Genomic DNA, 24,950 nt, shown 5'->3' on the forward strand with positions numbered 1-24,950 from the left:
TTTAGACAGCATGTCCAATTTTATTTTATTTTTTTTTTAATTTTTAATGATGCACAAGTGAGCAGCACACTTATACTTCCAGTGAACATTTTCACTTGGAAGAAGGGGAAACCATGCTCGCCCGGGGCAACGAATTTATAAAATAAAGAAGAATAGTTTTACTAGAAAGATGTTTAGAATTTTAACCAAGAGAATTTTAACTTGTTTATGTAAAAAAAGGGGTTATTCAGCATTTTGGTTCACAATAGCCCAAAAGTCCCCCAAAAAAGTGCTAGTTTTCCGAAAAGTTGCTAGAAGCTGCTCTCTGACAAAAAAGTTGCTCAAAATCCTAAAAGTTCTAAAAAGTTGCCGAGCAGAATCTGCAAAGGCCTACTCCTTAATGCGGACAACGGACACTTCTTTCTTGCCCAATCAACAGATTCTCATTGAAAGTCAACCTCGCTGATGCAGACACTTGATTATCAACTGTGTGTAATTATATAGACCTTTCCTTTCTGAAGGTAAAAACTGGTAAAAAGACCTTCAGTTGACAGAACTGTCGATGTTACCAGCGCTACAGTACACCGGACGCAAAAACACAGAATACAAAGAATTGCTTTAGTTCTTCCTTTATTTATATACAGAGTCACTTAGAAAAACTGTGTTCTTGAAACTTCAAACTTCCCACAGGGGAAGTAGACGAATTAGCGCATTGATCTGCTTGTTCGTACATGGGCTCCTGGCTTATGGTATGATACTAAGGTTTAAGTGACTTTTCCGTGCTGCGAGGGCGCGACTTGTTTTGTTTCCTTTGTCGCTCCTGGAATGTCTTGGTTTATCAGAAACACGAAGCGAAGACCGCAAATCTGTTGAGATGAAGCAGCAAAGAACATTTTCAGTTCTATTATCCACTTTATCGCTAAGAAAGTTATGTTTCTAAACTAGTCTATGAAAATGCCGTAACAAGGGGTCTGGGAAGGGGGTCCAGATCCCGCATTTCTGCCCGTTTTTCATCTGTATCCCGAATATTGTTTACGTTCCCAATCCCGCATCCTATGCCCAGATTTTAGTGAATCCTACTGCCCGGGTAGCTATTAAACCCCGTTAACGTTTCCCGAATCCTGCATTGTATTTTGGTCAAATACCGGAATCCTGGGAATGCACTTCCAGACCCCCGCGGGTAACAGCCTATGTATAGCGGTTGCCAGCTCCAAGTAGTAGTCTCCTCTTTAACGCAGGAAAGAGTTAACCTGGTACCAAGGGCGGAAAACATGTTGATCTTTTCCTTATGTTGTTATGAATTGAAATTGCAAGCCAAAATCGATAAAATATGAATATGGAACAAAGCGCTGCCATAAAGTAAAGATGCATTTTCACACCTAGTGTTTTTTTATGTGTAACTGACGGCAGAGGACGAGAAAAGAAAGTGTGTTCAAGAGCGTTAACTTAATTTGAAATTGAACGAATGGTGCATGGTTGTACAGTCGACTCCCGACAACTCGAGCATTCAAGGGAAATCGAAAAAAGGTTCGAGTTATCGGGAGTTCGAAGAATATAACCGAGAGTAAGGTAAAAAACAGTTTTTACTGCACAGTGAACATTTTAATCACATTTAATTGTAGAAATGTCAAGTGAAAATGAAAAGATACTTCTAGATTATAAATCAGAACGTAACGTAACAAAACATAGCCTAAATAGAGCATGCGTTTTACTGTTTTGGGAAGAAAAGCTGCTTCACGTTAGCCTGTGACAATCAACATCAGCCTCCACTAGTAAACTATACTCCTACAACACGTCAACAGGAAATCCAAAATTCAATGTAGCGGGAGTTCGAGTTATCGAGGGTTCGAGTTACCGAGGGTAAAATTACAGTGAATGTATGACGGAAATCCAGGGGAAATCGATTTTGGTTCGAGTTACCGCAAGGTTCGAGTTAGCGAGGGTTCGAGTTATCGGGAGTCGACTGTATTTGACCAATCCGAATTCAAGCGCTCGTGCCCTCTAAGGAAACGACTATAAACTTAACTTGGGAAAAGCGGAAAAACGGGCCTTTGGTACCAAGGGAGGGCAACGCTTTTTCTTATTAAATGGCTGAGAAAGGGGAGGGGGGAAGCATTTCTTTAAAAAAAAAAACAAAATTCCTCCGTAATCCCAAACCAAAATATTGATCAGGCATCTTCCATTTTTATAGATTAAGATGTATTCGAAAAAATTAACGCCTTACCTCAAAAGTAGAGTTGTGATGGAGCCTCGCTTTGGTTCCCACGACGACAGGCTTACCATCTATGTACAGCGGTCTGCGCCCCTCGTTGATGACGTAATACTCACCGTCACTTCGCAGTTTAATAACCGCCTAGGAAGGACAAAAAAAGAGAGAGAGCTGATAAATTATGTTCAAAATATAGTCTAAGCTCTCGTAATCGGAAAGCTCTACTTAAAGGTCGCCCTGCAAAAACCCAGTTTGAACTCCTATACAAAATCTGCATTTTACACATTGTCGTAGACGATCATTCCCGTTCGGCTAAATTCCTGTCACTAGCTCGTTCTCCTCGTTCTTTCGCCACGAGAGGAGGAGCGCGGGCTCATTTCCCGAACAGCGACTGGTAATCGAGCCTACCCTTTCCGCACATAGCCGCGGACACTCTAGCCTCCTACGTGTTTTTAGGGGGGCTCGTTTTTCATCCCTCCCCACAAAACAAGCTCCCCTAAAAACGCCTGCGTGTGAGGCTACGGACACTCTTGATGGGTGCGATTAAAATTTAGCGAGATTCTTCGGGTTTCTAAGCTCCCATAAGCAGACACCACACACTCACACAAACCTTATGCAGAGCCGAGCGGGAGTGTTTTATCAGTTTTAAAACACAAGACAGAGCCGAGTGTTTTAGACTTTATAAAGCACAAACTGTGAGTTTATTGAAGATCTTCAAAAAGGTCTGAAGTAAATCTACTCATTATTGCACTTACATTCAGATTTGGGGTGAATTTGGGCAAGAAAAGATGTAAAGACACCATTGATTCCTATGTATTTTCTTTACGAATTATTACTGAGTTTTTTAAGTACAATTTATTTGCCATGATCGATATAGCACAGGACAAAATGAATTGGAAACGACTAACTTAACAAGACCAGGGGCCTGTTTCTCGAAAGTACGGGTAACATTTCCGGCCCGAAATCCAAAATTCAAATCAAAGACTGAAAAATATAAGCGCTAGTCCTACCAAGCAGATAAGTTCATTTTGTTCTGTTAACTGACAGTTTCATCACATTATCTGTAGAACTGTTACGGCAAATGTAGACAACAACAGCTTTCCCAGAAGTTAATTATCGGGACTTTCAAGAAACGAGCCCCAGAATTGTTTCAAAAAAATGAAAGAAACTTTAATTACTTGTCGTCTTGAGATTTTCCAGGCTGGTCCTTCTAAGGACAGGTCTACATCAACATGGCTGTCAGCTGTAGATCTTCCAACAGTAATCTGTTTTGCAAACGGAAAATTAACACTTTCAACTCCATGATTTTAACACGTTTAAAAACCAGTTACTGTTCAATTGCTATTACTGTAAAAACTGCGATGATCATATTTCCGCAGTTTACAACATCGTCTTCATTCCATGTTTAATTCTTTAACGGGTTAAGATGAACCCAACAAATTGGTCAGCTCCTAATGCTTGGGTCTTCCATTGCTCAATTGGGTAAAGCACTAGAGCGCTAACGCAGAGGCCATGGGTTTGAAGCCCATTGAAGCCACTTAACCTTTTTTCAGGTTAATTTGAAATTGCTTAAATAATATTACAATTTGAATGCGACTATCACAGCTTCATTTTTATTGGTACTTTCGCCGCATCACCTTCATTCTATTTTGAGAACTTTGATGAAAAAACAGCTTACCTCTCTGGAGCGCATGAGGTACCGAACCAGCCGGCCCCTAAGTACTGCAAGGGTATGAGAATCAAATTCACTGGCTGGGGTCACAGTTGTAGTACCTGCTGTTAGAAAATGACCACAGTGTTACTCACTAATGACATAAAATAATTGCGAGCGACAAGAGGAGCACGCATCCCTAATCTCCACTGAGGTTCCAACTTACTTGCTGCGTTGAGTTTCTCCACAATAACTTGCCAAAGCGGAATTTCGCCTTCTAAGAGACGAATTTCTCGTTTGTTACGTTTGTCAGCTAAAGAAAGCTCTTGCTCCAAATTGTCATCTTTAGCTTCCCTGGATTTTAAACAAACAGTAATATAAACAAACCAGACCATTAAAATCTACTAATCAAAAAAACAACAACACAGCACGGCTGCAAATAACAATCAGTCATCAGGCACTGATTGACTAAACAATCAATTGTTGGCAACTTTAGAAACCAGAAGGGAACTAGCCTGCATAGCAGGCGTTTCCGCGCGAGTTCGGCGAGAAAGTTGGGACGAGAGCAAAAAAACAGAATGACGGGGGAGGGGGAGGGGAGAGAAGTTTCTTCTTTTCCCCTCCCCTTCCCCCTTCCATTTTTTTTGCTCCCGCTCTAACTTTCGCGCAATAACTCGAAATAAGCCGAAATGTGTCCCGCAGTGGTTTCTGGGATCGTGCTCACTGAGGTCGTGCTATTGGCCAATTTTCCCGTCCCTAAAAACAGTCCCAGAAGCCTTTGAAAGAGTTAACTCGTCCCAGTTTCTTTCTTGTTTTGAAAGTGGCGAATTTTCGGCAAAATCTTAACTGTGGTTGGATATGACGTCCGGACAAGGTTGCAGATAAATAGTTTGGGTTAAAAAATAATCTACACTTAGTAGGTGCCAGCTAAGGAACTACCTTTTTGCACCATGAATGTTTTTGTTATCTATCGAGGGAATGAATATTGGCATCCGTTTTCACATGTATGTGTACTTACAGTAGTTCTGCATCATTGATCAGCTCCTCAGCATCAGAGAAGCTCATGGCATGCTCTGCTGTGGAAACTGGAAGAAAAAACAAGTTTAGTTATATGGAATAAGTGCCTATATCTTATTGTCCGGCCTAAATCCAACTGAGGTCTCATTGATGGCACATGTCAGATACACAGGAAAAAATTAACGGATTCCCATTTTTGGATATTTTAGGGTATTTAAAGAATACCCATAAAAATCCCAAATTTGGCAAAGTGAGACAAGTCCCAACCAGGGAATTCCCAACCAAGTTCCCTGATTGGGACTTGTCTCACTATTCCAAATTTGAGATTTTTGTGGGTATTTCTTTAAATACCCTAAAATATCCAAAAATGGGAATCGGTTATTTTTTCCTGTGATATACAGTATCCTTGTTTCTTGCAAGAAACTTTTTGCAGCCACAGAACACTTACAGTAAAGAAAGGGGGGAAATGCATTTCTAATTTCTTGGCCCTACAGTCACTGGGTTGCTGTCTTGGTTATTGACTGACTAACTGAAACTGGGTTGCTGTCATGATTATTGACTGACTGACCGACTGAAACTGGGTTAATGTCTTGATAATTGATTGACTGACTGACTGAAACTGGGTTATTGGGTAATGACTGACTGGCAGACTGGCAGACTGACAGACTGATTGACTGAAACTGTGTTGCTGTCTCGGTTATTGACTGACTGACTGACTGACTCAAGGGTTTAGTTTCCAAAGAAATTGTTGTGTTGTGTCAGTGGGGGAACGAAACACAACAATTTGGGATGATATTACATGTAAACTCAGTTTTCCACAATAGCCCACATTCGATATATTAAAATTCTCACATGACTCCGAAGCTTTCTGGTCATTTTTCTATATTTGGTTTGGTTTTCTTTGAGCTCAAGTCTCTTCTGGAAATTGTGAGACAATGAAGTCGTGAAAAATTTGCAATTTTGACCCTAACATCCCTGATTCATGTAAACATTTTAATATAATGAACGTCAGCTATTGAAATGCTTGCAAAAAAGGATTGGAAAGGCTGCATTATAATGATCCTACCTGTTTGATCAGAAAGGAGCTGAAATTGTCGCATAAGAAGCCAGTGATTCCTTAAAGCCTTGGCTGATCGACACTGGTGAAAAACTGCTGGATTTTTACCTAACAAGTCCTGGAATAATTCTAATGAAGCCGGACTGTTCTGGAAGAAAGAAGAATGCTATGTATACTAATCAAATGCGCAAAAACCAGCTTTAGTTTAGCAAAAGAAATAATTCATACTTTACTAAATTTGATTTGGTTTAGGAAATTAAAAATATCTACAACAAAAAACTGTCATCATACTGCAGGAACGTTGGCTAAGATGTTTTCCTCATCCTTGCTCCAAAGTGCACTGTTTTGTGCCTCAGCTATAATGTCTGGGGGAAGCTGTTTAATTGCAGTTGTAGCCAACCTGAGAATACAGATATGTGGACAGGTATGATTAACTCACATTCAAGTCACTCATAAGACACAGGCAAAGACAGGCACTTATACGATAACATTAACATGAGCAAATTTAGGGGTGGGCTGAGGGGGCTGCAGCCACCCCTTTTCCTTTGAAAATTTGTATCATTTTTGTAGAAATTATTCTGTCTCAGAAAAATAAAAAGTATGTAGAATAGAGCTGTTAAGTTTCCCACCACCCCTTTCTGAATTTTCTGGATCCACCCCTGATTAACAAGAGGTTTGCATTTTATGGTGCACTATCAATCATCCAATGATGGACACATTCTGTATAAATGTAATAGGCTAGCTGCGAGCAGACATATTTTTTTGGCAATCAAAAGCTGGTTGTTTATGCTCGTATTACTGTGGCTGCCATCTTCGATTTTGTGACAGAGAAAAATACAGTAAAAAATTAATACCAGCCCTTGAGGTCCATGTAGGAGTTAGGGCCTTAAAACAAGGTGGGTAAAGGCAAGGGGAGAAAAAAAAACTCTCTCCTCACACCCCTTTCTTGCCCCCCTTGACTCGCCCAAACTCCTTGACTTTTCTGAAATTCAACAAGGCAGTTAAATGCAAGCATTAAGCAGAAACATCTGTGTGCACCCAAAGAAAAGGCCTGCAATGCTGGCTACCCTTTAAATTGATACCTTCCCTGGTTCCAAGTTTGTCTACTTCTGGATTTGCCTGTACAGTGAAAGTTCTATTCAGTGGACCCCCAATTAAGCGGAGACCCTCTGTTAAGCAGACACTAAGCCGGGTCCGAAATTAACGTCTTATATTTCCCTTTGTAGTGAACCACTATTCAGCAGACACCTCTATTAAGCAGACGTGGACACTAAAATAAATTGTATTAGGCTAATTTCTATTGTTAAAAACCTCCATAAAGCGGACACCGGACTGAATTGACAATAGTAGTATTGGACTACGTCCTTGAAAAACGTACTACAGTCAGTCAATGTTTTTGCATTTACAAACAAATTAATCAAAGTTGGTAATGAAAGGTAATGAACTTGAACTCTGGATAGCTTCCTTAACAACATGGAACTTTATCACAGTACAGAGTAACCGTTGAATGTTAATAACAACAATATTGTTAACAACCATTAAGCAATTTTTACAAACCTCTATTAAGAGGACACCCTCTATTAAGTGGACACTTGGGAGGGTCCCGAAGGTGTCCGCTTAATAAAGGTTTCACTGTAATAAATTCTAAAATGCACACACTCATGCTTTGCAAAAAACTTCACATAATTCAGTTTAAAGGTACATGTAGATCTTCCCAAAGTTGCTGATTCAGTAAAGTTATTTTTAGTAGTGTTAGGACTTTTCATTATCATTATTTTTATATTTTGAACTTGCATACCACTTAAACCATGTTTCTTTGTACTTGAACTCAAAGAAAAAAAATTAATAAGCGTTATGTATGTCAAACAAAGAGAAACAAACCTAGACACCACGGGATCATAGAGAAGCTGATACCATCTCTCTTGAATTTCTTTCTGACTGAACCGACAAGAGAACTTCACTCCAAGGTAAACAGCGGTCAAGTCATTTGTCTACAAGAGAAAAATATAAACAGGGCTGGAAAAAAAGTCCTGTCTGCTAGTCTGTGACAAGTCGATTTTCTTGCTGGGGAAGTAACTTTCAAAGCTTATTTTCCCAATAAGTAAGGATCTAAGCAAGTTATCCCCTAACAACATTGTTAACTAACACGAGCAAGAGGTGACCCCGACGTGCAAAATGTCAAAGCTGCTTGCCCAAAGGACAAGCTGAAAACTCAAGGGTTTTTTTGAGCACTGATAAACTTTGAGCAATCAAACACACTTGAAAACTATGAACACCAGAAATATTTCTGGAATATTATTGTCTTGCAAGAGAAAAGCCAATCAGGGGTGAGAAAACTAAACCGCAAGCAAGAATATTAACCAGTTTATGGTTTTGTGGTTCATTCGCATGTCCTGATCTTTGCTGTGATTGGTCATAACACAATTAACATTCCCGAGATATTACAAGTGTTCACAGTCTTCCCAGTTGCACTGTAAAAAAAAGGGGCTTACTGTCATTTACCTGTTGGATTGCAGTGATGAGAGCCAAATCATCTGCTGGTCTCCATCGTCCAAAATCTTTATTCACTTGAGGATTCTACAATGAATAAAGAAATGATTAACAAATAAATTCTCCTACAACAATCATCAGTAACCCTTTCACACCTAGACCAAGTTATGGCAAGATTATTTGTCACTCTAACTCTAAATCATCTGTGGATGAAATCCCATGGTGTAACTATTCAAATGAAATCTCTTTGACACAACCATTGGATAGAGTGCTATTTTACAAAGAGAAATAAATTGTTTGATTTTTTTTAGCACATTTTCTTTGGCCACTATTTGAGTGAAAGGTTTAAGTTTATAAACAGATTTTCCACAAGGAAATACAAACTATGAAAAAAAAACCTGAGAATCTCCACTTTTAAGAACTGTAATGAGAAAACGGAAATGAGTCTAAGGTAATCCAAGGGTATACACTATGACCTTCACCTCTAATGCCTCACACACACACACAAAAAAAAATAAATAATGAATAAAATAAAATAAAAGCATTAAATAATGAATAAAAAAAGAATAGCAAATGATACAGCAATAAACCTCTACATGTAGTGGTCCTGACCTTGCTCTTTCGCTGTTTTTTTGGACCTTTACCTGTAGGCTAAAAAATGAGAATGAGAATGAGAATGAGCAAAGAAGTACTGTCCAGGTAAGTTCCCTCCAAACTATGGATCCAGGCATAGTTTCGCCAGGAGAATAGGGAATTTAAGCAAAAGCAACAGTGATAGTAGTTATTCTCAAGACTCAATTCTCAAAAGTTTTGAGAATAAAGAACTGGTAGGTAGATGTGTCTGCTTACATGAAGGTCAGACTGCAAAGAGAACTTTGACTGTATTCTTAATAACTTCCCAAAGTTATATTATTGTTGGAGCAGAACTTATGTCCATTTGCGACAAGGATTAAATAAGAAGCAAGTTTCTATAATCCAAAACTAATATACCGGTAGCTTAAGAAAACAACCAACGTTTCATGACGCCACCACTGGTTTTCCCGTAAAAGACGTCTGAGGAACGAGCATAGAAATTCCATGCTGATGATGTGTCCCTACCTAGATCTTGGTAGTCCTTCTGATTGGATAAGGCAAATTTTCAACCGACCAGAACCACCACCCAGATCTGGGTCTACACTGACTTGTCATCAGTATAAAATTTATGCACTCATGCCTCAAACATCATTTTGCAGGGAAACCAGTGGTGTCTGTCAGATATTTTCTCAGGTTGAAACTACAGTGAAACCTGTATTAAGTGGACACCGTATTAAGCAGACACCCTCTATTTAGCGGACAGTAGCCGAAGTCCCCAAATTTATTTCCCTTATTTACTTTAAATGAAACCTTTATTAAGCGGACACCTCTATTAAGCGGACGTGGACACCTAAAAAGTACCTGAAATGGTCATTGTGTAGTTCCAGAAAATATCCAGACCCCCACCATGGAGGGAATCTCACTTAGGACCCCCCAACCCCCTGGATTTTCCATTTTTGCAGGGAACTGATGGCCCCCTACCCCTCCGGAATTTCCACAAGTGTGACAAAGACCCCCCAACCCCTCTGGAAAAGTTCATTTTCACGAAGAAAGACTATTAAAGTAAAAGAATGAGGCATTTTATGGTTAGTACGTAACGGTTTCCATCAGAAGCTTGTATGCTTCTGTTTCCATTTATTTGAGTGATCTCGCAACATTAAAACTCACTACACCACCACAAAGTAACCTAATCTGCAGTTTTTGCTCATCCCTAACTTTAAATGAAATAGATAAAGTTACAAGTCGTTTGTATTTATGAATTTACCTTAATCAGGGCAAGGTTACGATTTGTTATTTGTCTGCATGGGCGTAAGGTAGGCGTAATGTTGGTAGAGTTAACGAGTCGTGCGGGAATGCTATATGGTGAACAAGTCAAGCTTTCAACCCCAAAATTAAGGCGAAACAAAGGGAAGAATAAAAACTCTGACTTCTGAAATCATAACAATGAAAACCCCCTGCATCCTGAAGGGAAACCAAGTTCAATTTACTGTTTTCCGATCGACTGATGCGACGTGCCTTATGCGTGATGGCCGTAATGTTTGCTGAAATCAACACCATTTCAGCGAGCGAGAATTCGATCATGAACATGCCACATCTTCAACCACAAAATTATGGGAAAATGAAAAGGAGAATAAAAACTCTACATTCTAAAGTGGTTACAATGTATAGTTTGTACTTCGTGAAGTAAAATTGCGACTCTACAGTTCTTCCATCGATGGACTGACGCAACGTGATGTGTTGCATGTGTTGATGTCTTAAGGGAGACTGGTAATGAGTAATGGTGGCCGAATATACGAGCATGTGATAAAACAAGTTGTAGTTGGTCAAATTCCTTTGAAATTACATCCAAAACGCTTTTGGAAGAAAGGAAACCTGGTTAAGATCAAAAGGAACAATCTTAAATGATAAATTTCAAGTTATTTATGTTCTAAAAATGATCTAACAGTTCGGTAAGAAGCAATGTTCGAACTCAGGTCGAAAATGAAATGATATTTATCCCCGGAAAGTGATTTTATGGTCCAACCCCCCTCCCCTCTGGAATTTCCTGGGCCTCTGACCCCCCCCCCCCACCCCCCTGCAATTTTCAATTCCCTCCGTGTTGGAGGTCTGGATATTTTCTGGAACCACACATTTCTATTGTTGCCAACCTGTATTAAACGGACACTTGTAATTAAATTCCACCACCCAACATGCCAGACACTGGAAATGCCAAAGATTGCCTCGAATTACCACACACAAATTTTTCCATATTTACATCAAAAAACGTGACTTGACAAACTTATTTGATTAGCTTCCCAGTACAGTATTGTTTTATATTTCGTTTTTTTTTTATAGAGCTTTTTTCACTCATCTGATTTCTTCAAATTTGAGTTGCAATCTATGTTTAAGGTACTATGATCAATTGGTCCACTTTGATAAAGAAATTCATGCAAACGTATATCGTCATAGTCTCTGGGAGTATTCTAAACGTTTCCACTGTTCATTTGAATGGAATTTGACACCTCATATGACGTTATCAATAACTGAAACCTGTATTAGGCGGACACCCTGTATTAAGCGGACACTACAGCATTCCCAAGGGTGTCCGCTTAATACCGGTTTCACTGTAATAGGATTTCTTCTAAGAATTAGACTGAAAAAGCCCATCAGTGACTTTGTGGTGTATGTATTTACCGGTATTATTCTCAGATTAAACTTTACCATTGGTCTTTTAACTTCTTTCTCCAATCCTGTAATGTCAACTCTCTGCTTGGAGGCCTTTTTAAGACTGCTCTCAACAAGTTCATCATCAAACTTCTTTCTCTTTATCGAGCGAGATGAACTCCGGCGAGGAGTGCCACGCCCTTGCCTGGAAATTGGTGCGCCTGGATTTGTGGTTCGCCCAGATGGTCGTGGAACAGGCACTGGTGGATTAGGCAGAGTTGTAGGAGGCAAGGAGGCCATTGTTTGTCTGTCTGTCTTGACAAAATTTTGAAACAATATATTATCGAATGGATAGCTCACTGGCAGGGTTGTCAGAAAGTTTTGAAGCAGATGGCTGAGTTGTCAAAGTAAGTGGCCAGTCCAGGGATATTTCATTTAACAAATGCCATCCGTAAAGAAATGCCAAGCAGAGTAGCCGGCCACTTTTGACAACCCTGCACTAGTCTTTTCTGTATTAGTTCTTTCGCAAAGATCCTTTTAGTACAAGTTCACCCTTTGCTGGTCATTATCAGAAAACATACTTTTAATAATAACAGTTATCTCTTTGAATACCACGAACATACACTGTTTTGGACAAAGTTCAAGCATCTGAAAATTGTTTAGTTACTCAGTGACACAAAACAAATGCATACTCAACACAAATCGTTGCATCTCAGCGCAGAGTGTCAGTCTACTTTTATCTCGCCAAGAATAAACAGAAAAGTAGACTCTAATATCTGCTAGCAGGGATTTTGTAATAAGAAGGATGGAAGTTCGATAGAAAGTTTCATGACTTCCAGTCTTCAATACCCTTTACTTCCGAATTCAACTTGAAACCTTCTTCGCACATTCACAATTGCATTGTATAAAAACCTGAAAGGATCGACAAAACAAATGGCAAGGAACAAGCTAACATACGTAGGTAAGTTAAGTTATTAAGTTACCTTTAATCCTTTGGTGATTTTCTTTTCGAGCAGCAAATTAAGTTTAGTTTAGAGTGTATCACGCCACTTTGATGTGTTCTATAGGGAAAAAATAAGCGACAGAAGCGAAGCGACATTTATTCATCGGCGGCGGCCATATTGAAACTACGCTCGCTGTGATTCATGGGGTGGTTTTATAGGTGATGAAACAGGACTACCAAGATTTTTGTCCAGGGGTTATACCACAGATGGCGCAAGCTAACAATAAACATACGTTTTTGTACTGGAATTATTGAGTTCGCATGGTAAGTATAATAAAAACTTACATCAAAAAATCAACTAAATCGGGCAAAAGTTATGTTAAGTTTAAACCACTTTAAATCGCCTTCTGACCTGGCAGTACAGCGTAATATTTCACTACCAGGTCAGATGATGTTATAGGTTTCAAATTATGCTGAAACTTCATAGAAGGCAATGACATTTATACTTTACTGATAACTTTTCCCATTGTAGGTCATTTACTTGATGTAGGTTTTATTTGTTGACTGGGTCGATTTTTGCTTTATGCTTTCTGGTCATTGATATCCAGGGATTATGCAAAAAAGAGAGTCTCCAGATTTTAGATCTACAGAGGTTGGCATCTCTAAACTGATATTTATTGTTGGATGTTGGTTTACCTGTACTGTAATTGACTCAAATAAGCACATGATTATATGAAATGTGATTGATCTGAGAATCGTGATTACAAATTAATTTCCAATGCAAACAATGGACTGAGGTCTGGACAGGAAAAATCACAAAAATTGGTTCCTGTAAATTACGAGAAAAACCACAGATCCACAAGAATAAATTGCCACACAATAAAATGATGACAAGTATACTTAGCTTGAATTTTGGCCATTCCCTCGAGTCGAACACTCTGACTCGAGGGGAGGGCTGAAATTTAGGCTTATATATATTAACTAGATTTACAGCAGCTTTCGCTAATAATTATTGTAATATAGTACTCTGTATAAAGCTGAGCCCCTTGTAAACAAGCAAGCACAAAAAGCACCGAAAATACCCAGAATTTGTTGAAGACAATATTAATTTTGAATTTGAGCTGGTCCTAATTAGGGCAAGCAGTGCTCTATTTTATTATCTACAATCCTGGACAAAATTCCTTGTGACAGTACTGCAATATGCATATTTTTCCGTCATTTCTCGTTTTCCTCTTAAAACAGTGCATCATTTTCGAAATTTTCTTGCACTTCTCCCTCCCTCCACCCTATAAAAAGTTGAAACTCGGAAAAAATTCTAGATACACATGTCCAACATTGTTTGTGGGGTGAGGGGAGGGGTTGGACCTGTGTGAATTGGAAAACGCCCCAGAAACGCAAAAGTGTCCCAAGGCTTCAGTCCATGATTGTAGTTAGAAGATGACCTGCCGGGTGGTCATAATTGCCCATTGGGCAAGTGAAAGCATGAATGGTTATTTACCCAAAAGGAAAATCTAATAGTCTGGATAACTAAATCAGATGTTTTTTTCAGATGCTTTGACTGAGAAAACTTTTTTGGGATTATTCTTGGATACTGAAGATGGTCACATACATGGAGGTTTGACTTTCAATTAATTAACCTTTAAGCCCCAGTATCCAAATACAAACTCTCCAGACTGATCTCCATACATTTCCTGTAAGAATTGGTTAAGAGAATTTGCTTGTAGATCAAAGCTTTTCCCATCAGGTGATTAATTTATTGATTCTCACAACATTTTCCCTTGATTATGTATTGATTTTGTTGGGAGAAAATTGACTTTGGTCACTCGTGGGAGTTAAAGGGTTCACCTAAAAATTTGCTTTTATTATTATTCAGGGGATGGGACAGGCTCTTAAAATAATCTCACAGGAGTAAGATATGGCACAATCTACCTTATTTATTTAATTCAGTTATCGTTAATGCATGAGCCTCGACTCCATGGGTACCTGAAGACGACGTTTTTGATGTGTTTCCATCAAATCGTCAGTTTTTCAACAAAATCGTCACATATCAAGAATTGTTTTGCATAGAAAAACTACTACTAGCAAGCTTGACCAACCATGACAGCAAAGGAGGAAATAAAAAAATAACAAAGCAACAGGTTTAACAAGCAAAACAAAAACTAAATGTGCAGCACACTTTTTGGAAGATTCCTTTGTCATCATTGCACAACTACATGCAATGTTGTCAATCTTGATCAGAGAGGCTTTGCGATCTTCACTATGATCTATAAGATTGTCATGTTATCAAAAGCGGTCATTGCAACTACGATTTCATAAAAGACTCATGCATTATAATTGCATCTTTGTTAGGTGATAAAATTTCAGCCTTTTAATTAGGTTCCCAAGAGGATCCAATTTCCTGTTGAAAGTGCAATGAACCCTGGCCTAAAGGATTCCACTTTTGTTTTATTTCACACAAGCGAGGATAGTTCACTCCATAAAAATTGTGACCCCAGTTCTTAAGATGACGGTCCATGTAGTTCACATAGCTACCTAGCGCACATCCAGAGTTCTTAACAGTTTCATATGCTGATGTTGCAAATCTTTCAACTTCCTCTCTTTGCTCATGATCATGAAAGCGGCCGTACGTATAAAAACTGTACTGCGCTGAACGAAAAGGGAAAGCTGTAGCTGTCGCAGAATACTGTGTAATATCACCACCCATGTGAACAAATTCTAACAGGCATTCTGGTGGGATCTCAACGTAGGCAAAATATTTGGCCAACAATGGTGGAAGGGAATCAATCATGGTACCTTTGACATAAATCGGTTCTACTTCATGATGAACAAAGCCATGGCGCTTGCTGTACTCAGTGGTAAACTCCAGGTAGGATGCAAATGTCTGAGGTGGTGATTCTGATCCTGGGTGTAGAGCCTCAAGACTTGCTTTGACCTTGTCCTCATGGATATCTGAGTAGACAGCATCAAGAGTGAGAGTTTTCTTACCAAAGTAGCCATGAATGGCCATGTCAAGGTTCAGCTCTTTTGGGAAGCTGTTCAAACTCTTGCCAACTGAATTAAAACCCTGCTCACTGTCTTCTGCAGTGTCATAAGTGATTCTACTCCAGATGAACTGATTTGGTCGTGGAGATAACTCTAAAGTAACATCAACCAAGACTCCAAAGTTTCCACCCCCGCATCCTTTCAAAGCCCAAAACAGGTCTTGATTCTCCGTGGCTGATGCTTTGACCAGATCTTTCCCATCAGCAGTTACCATGGTGAAAGCCAAAGCCTTGTCACATGCCAACCCACCATACGCCCGTGAAAGCATACTGTATCCACCCCCGAGAATATACCCACCTATACCAACACAAGGAACGCACCCTCCCACAGCAACATAACTTGTTTGATCAACAGCAGAATACACATCCCCCCAGCACGCTCCGGCTTGAGCAGTAACCGTGTTTCCTTTGAGCTCTACTTTACTCATATTCTTAAGAGAGATTACAAACCCCTTTGCATCCGTACTGGAGTAGCCAGCGAAGCTATGCCCCCCGGACTTGGCAGCTACGCGAACGCCAGTCTTCGTTGCTACCTGCAGACAACGTTTGATGTCATCAGTGTTGTTAGGGAAGGCAACAAAGGCTGGATGTTCGTAGCTATAGGCTGGGTTGTAAATCTCCACAGCATCTTTGTAAAGCTCTGGTTGGTCAGGAGTTACTGCGATATCTTTCAATTGATCGAGTGCATCTTGGGCTGCGCCCGTTCCGTGTATCGTCCTAATGGCTGCTACTCTGTTCAGGAAATTTTTCTGTTGGAATCCACTGCATATCAAACGACAATTTCTGAGCAAATACATGCTGCGAGGCCGTGCTGTTCTGCTTTCGTTTTTTGTCGTACAACTTCCGCGTTCAATATAGTACTTAGTGTAACGCTTCCCTGTAATGTCCCTGTCTCTAATCACGCCGAGGGGCAGCACGGGAAGGTTTACCCACTGGGAAATTAGAACCACAAAGCAATGATATCTCTCAACAACAAAAGCAACAACATTTATTGGCATTTCGATGAGTAGATCTCAGTGACATCTCAGTGATCTCTTCTCAAGACTTTCAATTTTATTGATCAACATCCAACTTAGCCTCGTCGCAGACATACTTTGGGGTTCGGTTGTCACGTATTCATTTCTCCCCCACTTCTCCGTGGGGGAGAAATGAATACGTGACAACCGAACCCCAAAAAACGTCTGCAGGGGGGCTAGTCCAACTCAGTATGCTACACAGCCGTTTTTAGTGTTGTCACGCAACGCTCCTCCACACAAACGGCTGCTGAGAATTGTGGGGAGGAGCGTTGCGTGACTACACTGAAAAACGGCAACAGTATGTAGTAGACTATATCCAACTGGCTCCTTCTGAGAAACGAATAAGGTCTTACAGGATAAGGCTGAAATGTCATCTGCCTTTTTGCCCGGATCATTTAGCATCTCAGCACGCGAACACCTTCCTTGTTTCTTATTAGGCCGTTTGTAGCATGATATTTTCGATTGTATTCATTTCATTTTTCCCCGGTTTGCTGTTTGGGAAATCATTGCAGATCAGTATTTTTGATAAACACAGCGATCCTAAACTCACTATGTGAGCGCTTTTCAACAGGTATCTCATTAGCCTACTCTCCAGACGAAACTAACGTTAACTCTGTTACTAACCGGGGTTAAATTACGTCTCAAGACGCAGCTAAAAGTTACATACAAGAAAATAACTACTGAACGTTTGTGGGAAAAAATCCACAGTTTTATTATTCACACACTATTCTTTGCAGATTAAATTTGCCCTTTTAGTCCTGGAAATTTAGCCTGTTACGATCAAGAGACCATCCTAAATAAGGAAAGACCATAAACTGGACATAAAAAAGAAAGATAGATGGAAAAAGGGAACGGGAAAGAAAGATCAAAATGAATTGCGCCTAAAGTTAAATTTAAAAAAAAAAAAGGAGTCGTGGTCTCTGTCGGGGATTTGGAGCAGGGTTTTGTTATCATTAGGGTATTTCAACCTCGTCCCCAGGGCGCTTGCCCCCAAAGCCAGGGAAAAGCGCCCTGGGGACGAGGTTGAGGGTATTTAGGTATACCACCAATCTCTCGTTCATAGTACGGTGAGTCAGTCCCTAAACCTTAATTAAGGCGCGAGGGTTTGGCTCTTTTCTAGGGAAAGGCAATCAAGTTTAGACTCTCGTTTTTTTTTTTGTTTTTTGTTTTTTTTTTGTTAGAGGTGATAGTGCGTTGTAATTCCAAGGCTAGGCATTCGGTTACCATGGTAGCAAGTTTTCTGGATCTCAACAACCTTTCTTGAAAGAGACGGCCATTTGCATTGTCGAACGATGAAAGAAAGGTATGGGCTACCGTTTTTTTTCCTGAATGCAATCATGCACTGGAAAGTCATACATGTCAACTTCTTTTGTTTTTTCTGCCATATTTCCAGGACTACGGGGTTTTTTTTTGCTTCCATGGCAACGTGACGAAACGACTTCTCCTCTTTATATTTTAGAGAGTAAGTTTAAAAAAGTTTCGCGTGAAAGCCAAACGGCAAAAGGCAGAGATGGCCACGTGCCTTTTTTTGCCCCCATTTTTATCACGTTTTTCGCTGGTTGCTGGTCCATTTACAACGTGAGGGTAAGTGTTTTCACGTTTTTGGAGGAAGGTCCCCGCATACTTTTTTCGTGAAGCGTGATTGGAGTATGTTTTTCTCGTGAAACGTGATTTTTTATTTACTCGTGATTCTTGATTGGCCATTCCACAGACAACTCACTCTAAAAAAGAGGAAAACGAAATGAAGAAATTTGATGAAAAGGTAGATTGTGGTATAAAAAATTTAAAAAAGTGGATAAAGTTGTATACAAGTTTTCAAATACTGAAGCATCATTAACACCCCCGTAAGCAAAAAAGGAAAAAAATGACAGCTATAATTAACACTAAGTTATACGTGCTTAAATATTACTGATAAACAACAGCGATATTCTAATCAATTCAGAAAATGCCCTATTTATGATTTTCAAATGAGCACGCGTAATGGTTGTGTAAAAAAAATGCGAGCAATGAACACACAAAAACAGAAAATAAAACAGTTTCAAGCGTTTTAAGGCATAACAGAAGCAACAGCGACTTTCTGATCAATTACAAAAGGAGGCGCCCTGGGGACCAGGTTGCTCAGAAATACATGAAGAAATTAGGGAAAACGGGACCTCGCTAACCTGGCCTCGTAAATAGCAACTTCAAATAAACTGGGCTAAGTTTTCTTAGTTCAATTCTTCTGTCATAGAAAATGCTTTGTCTTTCATTTCAGTGCATGAGAAAGATACTCAATTTAATCACAGTCATTTTTGACCCAATGATGTGAAATTCACCTTGCCTCTCATAAAGGGGGAAAACGGTGGGATTTTAAAAAGATATGTCTACAAATGCTATCGATTGGTGTATCCCAGTCACTGGCTAAAACATGCTGTCTCACCTCAATTTTAATTGAAGGTGTTGTTTGTCATCTTAATTGTGCTTAATTGTAACTTTTGCAAAATAGCAGCTTGGAACATTCTCAGCTAATTTAAGACCATAATTACAGACTGTTATGGTCTGCAGGTGGTTCAACTTATGAATACGGAATTTGAAAACATTTTCAACGGCCAGAAAAAATTTTGCAAAGGTCAGATGAGTCACAAAATTTATTAACGCAAAAATCAATGGTACAAATTCGGTTATACACCGAAATATATGAGCTGGTTTCAAATACATTGCGTTGTACTATAATGACGCAATTCAAAAAGGCATTTTTTAGGGTTTCGTACAAAACTTTTACCTCATTAAATCAATGATTTACCAAATAAATCATTAAAAAAATCATTTACCATCTGAATAATTTGCACTCATTGACAGAATATCTTAATTAGTGTCATGGCTTTATAACAATCCTCCGTACAGTATCAACTATTCTAACAAGAGAGACTCAAAGATTACACACTCGGAGAACTCAAGCCTGGTTCGGTGAGAAAAAGACATTTCATTCTAAGAATGTACTACTATACTTGCTTTTTAATTTTTTTCGCATTGAGTATGAGGAGGTGAAATCAGAAACTCAGTTTAAGAGGCCGATACTCTACATTCGATCTTTAAACATCAGGGGCACCCAACGAGAATATAGTTCAAAACCATTTAAACATAGCATTGTTGAACGTATTTTAGTATTTAAACGGTAGATCTAGGCATATTTTTATCCCCTAAAAATTTTTCATCTGGCGGATTTCCAAGCTGAAAGTCTAGTGATCCGGAAAATTATAGGGATCAAAACTTACCTTTTCGAAAATTTCAGCCAGGAAAAAGGCTCCCGAAAATTCTAGGTGACCTTTTTAGGGTAAAAATCCATTAAAAAACGGCAATTATTCCATTTTTTAGATGTTCGAAAATCCTAGGAGAGGCAGAAGAGCAAGAAATTTTACAACAAATGTTCCGAAAATTCTAGATCTCAAATCGTCTTCCGAACAGATATTTTCCGAAAATTGACGTTGGGTGCCCCTGTATGAGGAGGTGAAATCAGATACTCAGTTTAAAAGGCCGATTCTTCTTCTTGGCCTACAGTCAAAACCCCTGACTAGGAACCTGCATTTTCCTAAGTTAGCCTAAACAGGTTCTTACGTAAATGGAAATTAGCACAATAATTTAGGCTATTTAGGTTCTTATTTTCTGATGGGTAAAAAATACAATATAGCTAAGAGTATTTAGTGGTATCCAGCTTATTCCTTATATATTGCATATTGCAGTTAAAGGGCCAGCACCTGTCTTAACTGAAAAGGATCATGAACGTTGACTTATCTTTCAAATCTTAGGCTAAACAGGTTCTTGTATAGAGGGGGCCTAACTGGCAAATTTTAGCCTAACAGCTTTCTACTGTATCTCATAGAATCTCTGAACGACTGTTCTGGAAAATACGAAGCAAATTCCGATTTTCGGAAGTTGTGTTTTTTACATTTCACTTCCCGTTTTGAGCTATTAATCGTTTCGAAAGTAGTGAAGGTAATAGCTATCCAAAAGTCTGTTCGTTTTCGTAATTGTAAACCTTTAAAAAGAGTGTAAGAGTTTATAAAAGGCTGGTCCTTGTTGTTCAAAGCTGTGTTAAGATAACCTGGGTTAGTGCGAAATTTTAATTCAGATTTGGAAGCTTTAAAAAGTCAATTCACTCTAATTCCAGATGTCTACAATTTGATGATTGAATGCCCTAAAAAGAGGATAGAAAATTATCCCAAAAAATTTTTTGGAAGAAAGATTATGATAACCTTTTACTCAGGCATTCAAATAAAAATCACTTGGGAGAAAACCATCGTGATTGAGAATCCCCCCTAGTATCCCTCAGTGATCGACATGTAACCTCTTCTTTTTTGCGATCTCTAGTCAGTGATCAATACAGTTTGACCCTCTCAAAGGCAGACACCTCTTGCAAGCGGTCACAACCACACTTCTTGGATTTGCAGCTAAAAAATTGTTTTAAAATTACAATTAATTAAAAGTTATATAGCGCAATTTCCATGGAGCAAGATCAAATGCGCTTTACAGTACGTCAAAAAGACTAACAATGAAAAAAATTTGCTTGCAGGTAAAAAGATTTGTAATAAAAATTTACAAGCGAGTATCTTGCCGCTTGGAACTTCAAGCATATTTTTTGGGTGGATCTAAAGGAATATCCTGTTGATTTTCTCCGGCTAATCAATTTGCAGATATAATCGGGTGCCATGCCGTGAATAGCTTTATCAGTCATGAAGTAAAATTTTAAACCCAATGCGATACTTGATGGGAAGCCAGCGAAGCTGAGATAAAATCCTCATGGACGTTTCAATTAAAGATCTGAGTTGGCTACTTTAAAGAGACTGATTTTTTTTTTTTTTTATCGTAGTGACTATGTGTGCGGTCATCGTGTTCGCTGTTTTTGGCTTTGCTATCTCGTCCGCTGTAGGCGAACCAATTCGCCTGGATTTGTTACGAAGATCTGGCACTGACTACCAAGACATGGCAGATTGTCTTGGCGAAGGATATGTGGCGGGTGCTGATGAAGTAGCGAATGATCCCCCAGGAACAGATGCAGAAAGGGCAAACAAAGTTTGTAGTTTTTTGGGGGTAAGCGACTTCCCAATGATCCTTTTCTTACCTCCTTAGGATGGGGACATGTGTGTAACCGTCCGGGAACAGAAGCAGAAAGGGCAAAGAAAGTTTGTACTTTTGTTGGGGATGAGCAATATCCCTCCGATCTTTTCCTCACCTCCCTAGGATGTGGATCTACGTGTAACCCTCCGGAAACAGAAGCGGAAAGGGGAAACAAACTTTGTTCTTTTTGGTGCGTAAAAAATATCCCTCCGATCTTTTCCTCTCACCTCCAATCGAGGTAATCAGGCCTTCGCCAACAACAAATCTACACAAAGACTATACGCAACGCCCAAGAAATGCTGTCCGGCCAACAGCTAGACCAGAAAACAGTCCGTATTTTTTATTTGGTTAGAACGCGCGAGCAGCCTGACCAAAGGTCTGTAGAGTAAAACTGGGGGAGACGCGGCGACTAACTTCGCCCTCGTTAGTCGAGAGCTAACTACAATCTAAGAGTTAATTGTACAATGCAGTGAACGGTACGCGGGATATATATGATATATTTTTTTGCAGAAATTCCATGACTGCCTTGTGAGGAAAATTGAAAATGCACCAGGAACAGTTCCCAAGATTCTCTACCTTTCTACAGCTTATGAATATCAGCACCTTTATATCGCTCATAAAGTCGGCTTGTGTACAAACGTGCCGATTTCGCCTCTAAAAACCATCGCGGAAGACTCAGGTATGACCAATCGAAAGCCCGCACAGTCTAATTAAGACAGACGGGCCAAAGCGCTCTGGGAACGAGATAAGAGACCTTTAGATTCTACTGAAGGCGAGGACTAATACTAAATAAAGTGGGCGCGTCAAACAGCGTCGTTTTGGCGGGAAAACTTGATAGTCGTCATTCTATACAGGTTTTAGCGAAAATGTTGTAGTGACGGAAACAAAAGTAGGTTGAGTCTGATCGAGTCAAATGTAAGACTTTTTATCATATTTTTTTATCGAACAAAATTAGTTTATTAACAAATGATACCTATTTCACATGCCCTAGAATATTTCATTCCTTTTAACTGCTGTAATAATTGCAATGTCTTCTAACAACCATTATTATTCATTCAAAATATTTCCCCAATTCTGATTGGCTAGAAGCACACGCATAATTCACCATAACCAGTTATTGATGACCAAATTTGGAAGAATTTTGTGTTTAACGAGGAAATGACGTCAAAAATGCAGCCTTCTACAGGTTAATGCACCGTTAACCGAGAAGACCTGGGAACGAGGTTGAGTTGTTTTGGTTGTGAAAACAAAAAATGGCGGACATTTCACTCGTTTCAAGGGTAAGAACTAGGCGAAATTATAGCTAAATACATGGCAAGAACACAACTCAAGGGCGACATCTGCTATCTGGAGAATATTTGCGGAGCTGAACAACCCTAAACGTGCCCTATCAAAGGTGAACTTAACATCGATGGAGGTAAGCATGTTTTCGCTTTGTTTTCAAACTAGGAATTATTTTGAATCAATAATTAAACAATTATTGAATTCGGCTTTCGTATCATATGAAGAATATATAATTATGGAGATCTCGGAGGGTGTTATCCGCCTCGGCCTACGGCCTCGACGGAAAACACCCTCCTCGATCTCCACAATTCTTCATAAGATACTCAGCCTCATTCATTAATTGTTAAATAAATCATAAAACCGGGAAGTCTTCTCGACTCTTTCACAACCATAAAATACATCTGTTAGCTCTTTTGGGCCGTTTTACAGACCGAAATGACAGATTTCCCTTCCCTTTAATATACTTTAACTAGTTAAATCCCTAACCTTTCTTATACCTGAAGCCTACAAAATGGTACCCATTTTGGCCTGAGCCTTCCTGTATAGGTATTTATAGGGAGTACCCTTGTCTTGCCTACTAGTCGAGCTCATAACTTTTCTCGAGCGCAAAGCGCGACCGAAACCGGAAGCTAGGAGCGAAGGAGTTTGACATTGTCTAGGAGTACCCCAGCTTATAGGCTGGTAGAAAAAATGGTTGTGCGTCAATGTACTTGATGAATTGATGTGAGACGTTTTTCACTTTGAACTGTAGGTGTTATGGAACAGGATGGCTGGAGGAAAATATGTAAGTATAACGATACCTACTCTTCCATTCTGTAAGCAATTTTTGACTTTTTAATGGCTAATTGCATATCATTGATGCCAAGCCTTGAGTAATGATATATGTAATGAATAAAGTTAGAAGTAAACCCCTTCCATACGGGTCCACGCAAATTTTAAACGAACAAAATCTCGCACGGATCCGCCTTTCGTTCAATCGGGACCTTCAGAACCGTAGACGTCTGGGGTCATTATACGTTTCTGGGAAACTCCCCACCTACCCCTCCCCCTAAGCCAACATTTTGCACTTACATCTAAAATATGGAATCTTGTAACAGTACTGCAATCTCTAAAGCTCTCTAACAGAATTTGCACGGTTCGGTTTAAAAGGGTTGCACTGGTAAAAAATTCTTCCGTTTAAAAGTTTTTCCGGACCCGTGCAAAAGGAGTTTAAGGCAAAAAATATTTTTTAGTAGTCTTAGAAAGAACAAAGTTACTTTAAGACAAAGTCGAATTAACGTTTAAAGTCCGGGAAAGGGCCCATGACAAGTCACCTATTATAGAATTATCAGATTCAGGGAGAAATAACGCGCGCGAGTTCCTGACTAACTAATCAGTACCTTTTGTTTTGTTTACTGATGGTTTTGTCATATTGTCTGCAAAACTATTGACACCTCGCTCGAAATAAAATGTAAATAAACTGAAACAGCTTTCGAGCCTGTTAATTATCTGTACTTTCGAGAAAAGGGGTTCAGGACCCAGGAGAGCGACAGAAATCGAACCTATCTCAAGATAGCTTATATGTTTTTTTTTTTAACAGCCGGTCAACCTGAGGACTGCGTGGCAAATCGCATGCGTTTTTGCTTCAGCGATATGGAGACATCGTTCGAGAACCAGCATAACACAGTTAGCCCAAGCTTCAACTACATCGAGTGCTATGAAGCCAGTGATCCTCATCCAGCGTGCGATCCCCCTTCGCAGATGCTGAACGATTTTATTTGGAATGGCCGCTTCATCATGAAAAAAGAGTGGGACAGAATTAGGAAATAGACATGGTGCAGGGGCTTGAATTCATGTAGCAATCGTGTCGTTTCGGAAAAGTATTAGATTGTTATAATCAACTCCTTGTTAAAATCGCAAATTAAATACCTTTCTTGGTGGTCAAAGACAGTCGCCATGAGCTTAGTTTCTTTC

The 24,950-nt window shown here is 39.4% G+C and overlaps 2 protein-coding genes and 1 long non-coding RNA gene across 6 annotated transcripts; 1 reads left to right on the top strand and 2 right to left on the bottom strand.

Moving 5' to 3' along the window:
* Nucleotides 1-661: 661 nt before the first annotated feature.
* On the bottom strand, nucleotides 662-12,749 carry LOC140924135 (microspherule protein 1-like). Of its 4 annotated transcripts, none has more exons than XM_073374155.1 (13): nucleotides 12,603-12,749; nucleotides 11,677-11,930; nucleotides 9,016-9,054; nucleotides 8,416-8,490; nucleotides 7,795-7,904; nucleotides 6,205-6,313; nucleotides 5,923-6,061; nucleotides 4,858-4,924; nucleotides 4,066-4,193; nucleotides 3,867-3,961; nucleotides 3,367-3,453; nucleotides 2,204-2,332; nucleotides 662-845 (listed from the first exon to the last, which is right to left on the bottom strand). In XM_073374155.1, exons 2-13 carry the CDS (start codon nucleotides 11,917-11,919, stop codon nucleotides 744-746), a joined length of 1,323 nt encoding a protein of 440 aa, XP_073230256.1. In that variant the 5' UTR covers nucleotides 11,920-11,930; nucleotides 12,603-12,749; the 3' UTR covers nucleotides 662-743. The 4 variants fall into 4 exon arrangements, with proteins under 4 accessions (XP_073230256.1, XP_073230255.1, XP_073230257.1 ...); XM_073374154.1 differs by having other exon boundaries at nucleotides 3,867-3,964; nucleotides 11,677-11,934; XM_073374153.1 differs by having other exon boundaries at nucleotides 663-845; nucleotides 3,867-3,964.
* A 1,924-nt stretch (nucleotides 12,750-14,673) lies between these two features.
* On the bottom strand, nucleotides 14,674-16,443 carry LOC140924134 (uncharacterized FAD-linked oxidoreductase YvdP-like). The gene has a single exon (XM_073374152.1). The coding sequence runs from the start codon at nucleotides 16,398-16,400 to the stop codon at nucleotides 14,931-14,933; it is 1,470 nt and encodes a 489-aa protein (XP_073230253.1). The 5' UTR covers nucleotides 16,401-16,443; the 3' UTR covers nucleotides 14,674-14,930.
* Nucleotides 16,444-22,228: 5,785 nt separating this feature from the next.
* Nucleotides 22,229-24,709, top strand: LOC140924781 (uncharacterized). The gene is made up of 3 exons (XR_012164344.1): nucleotides 22,229-22,392; nucleotides 23,749-23,781; nucleotides 24,577-24,709. It is a non-coding gene; the product is annotated as an uncharacterized lncRNA (long non-coding RNA).
* Nucleotides 24,710-24,950: the final 241 nt, after the last annotated feature.

The sequence above is a fragment of the Porites lutea genome, chromosome 14, assembly GCF_958299795.1.
Source record: "Porites lutea chromosome 14, jaPorLute2.1, whole genome shotgun sequence".
In the NCBI taxonomy this organism is placed as follows: domain Eukaryota; kingdom Metazoa; phylum Cnidaria; class Anthozoa; order Scleractinia; family Poritidae; genus Porites; species Porites lutea.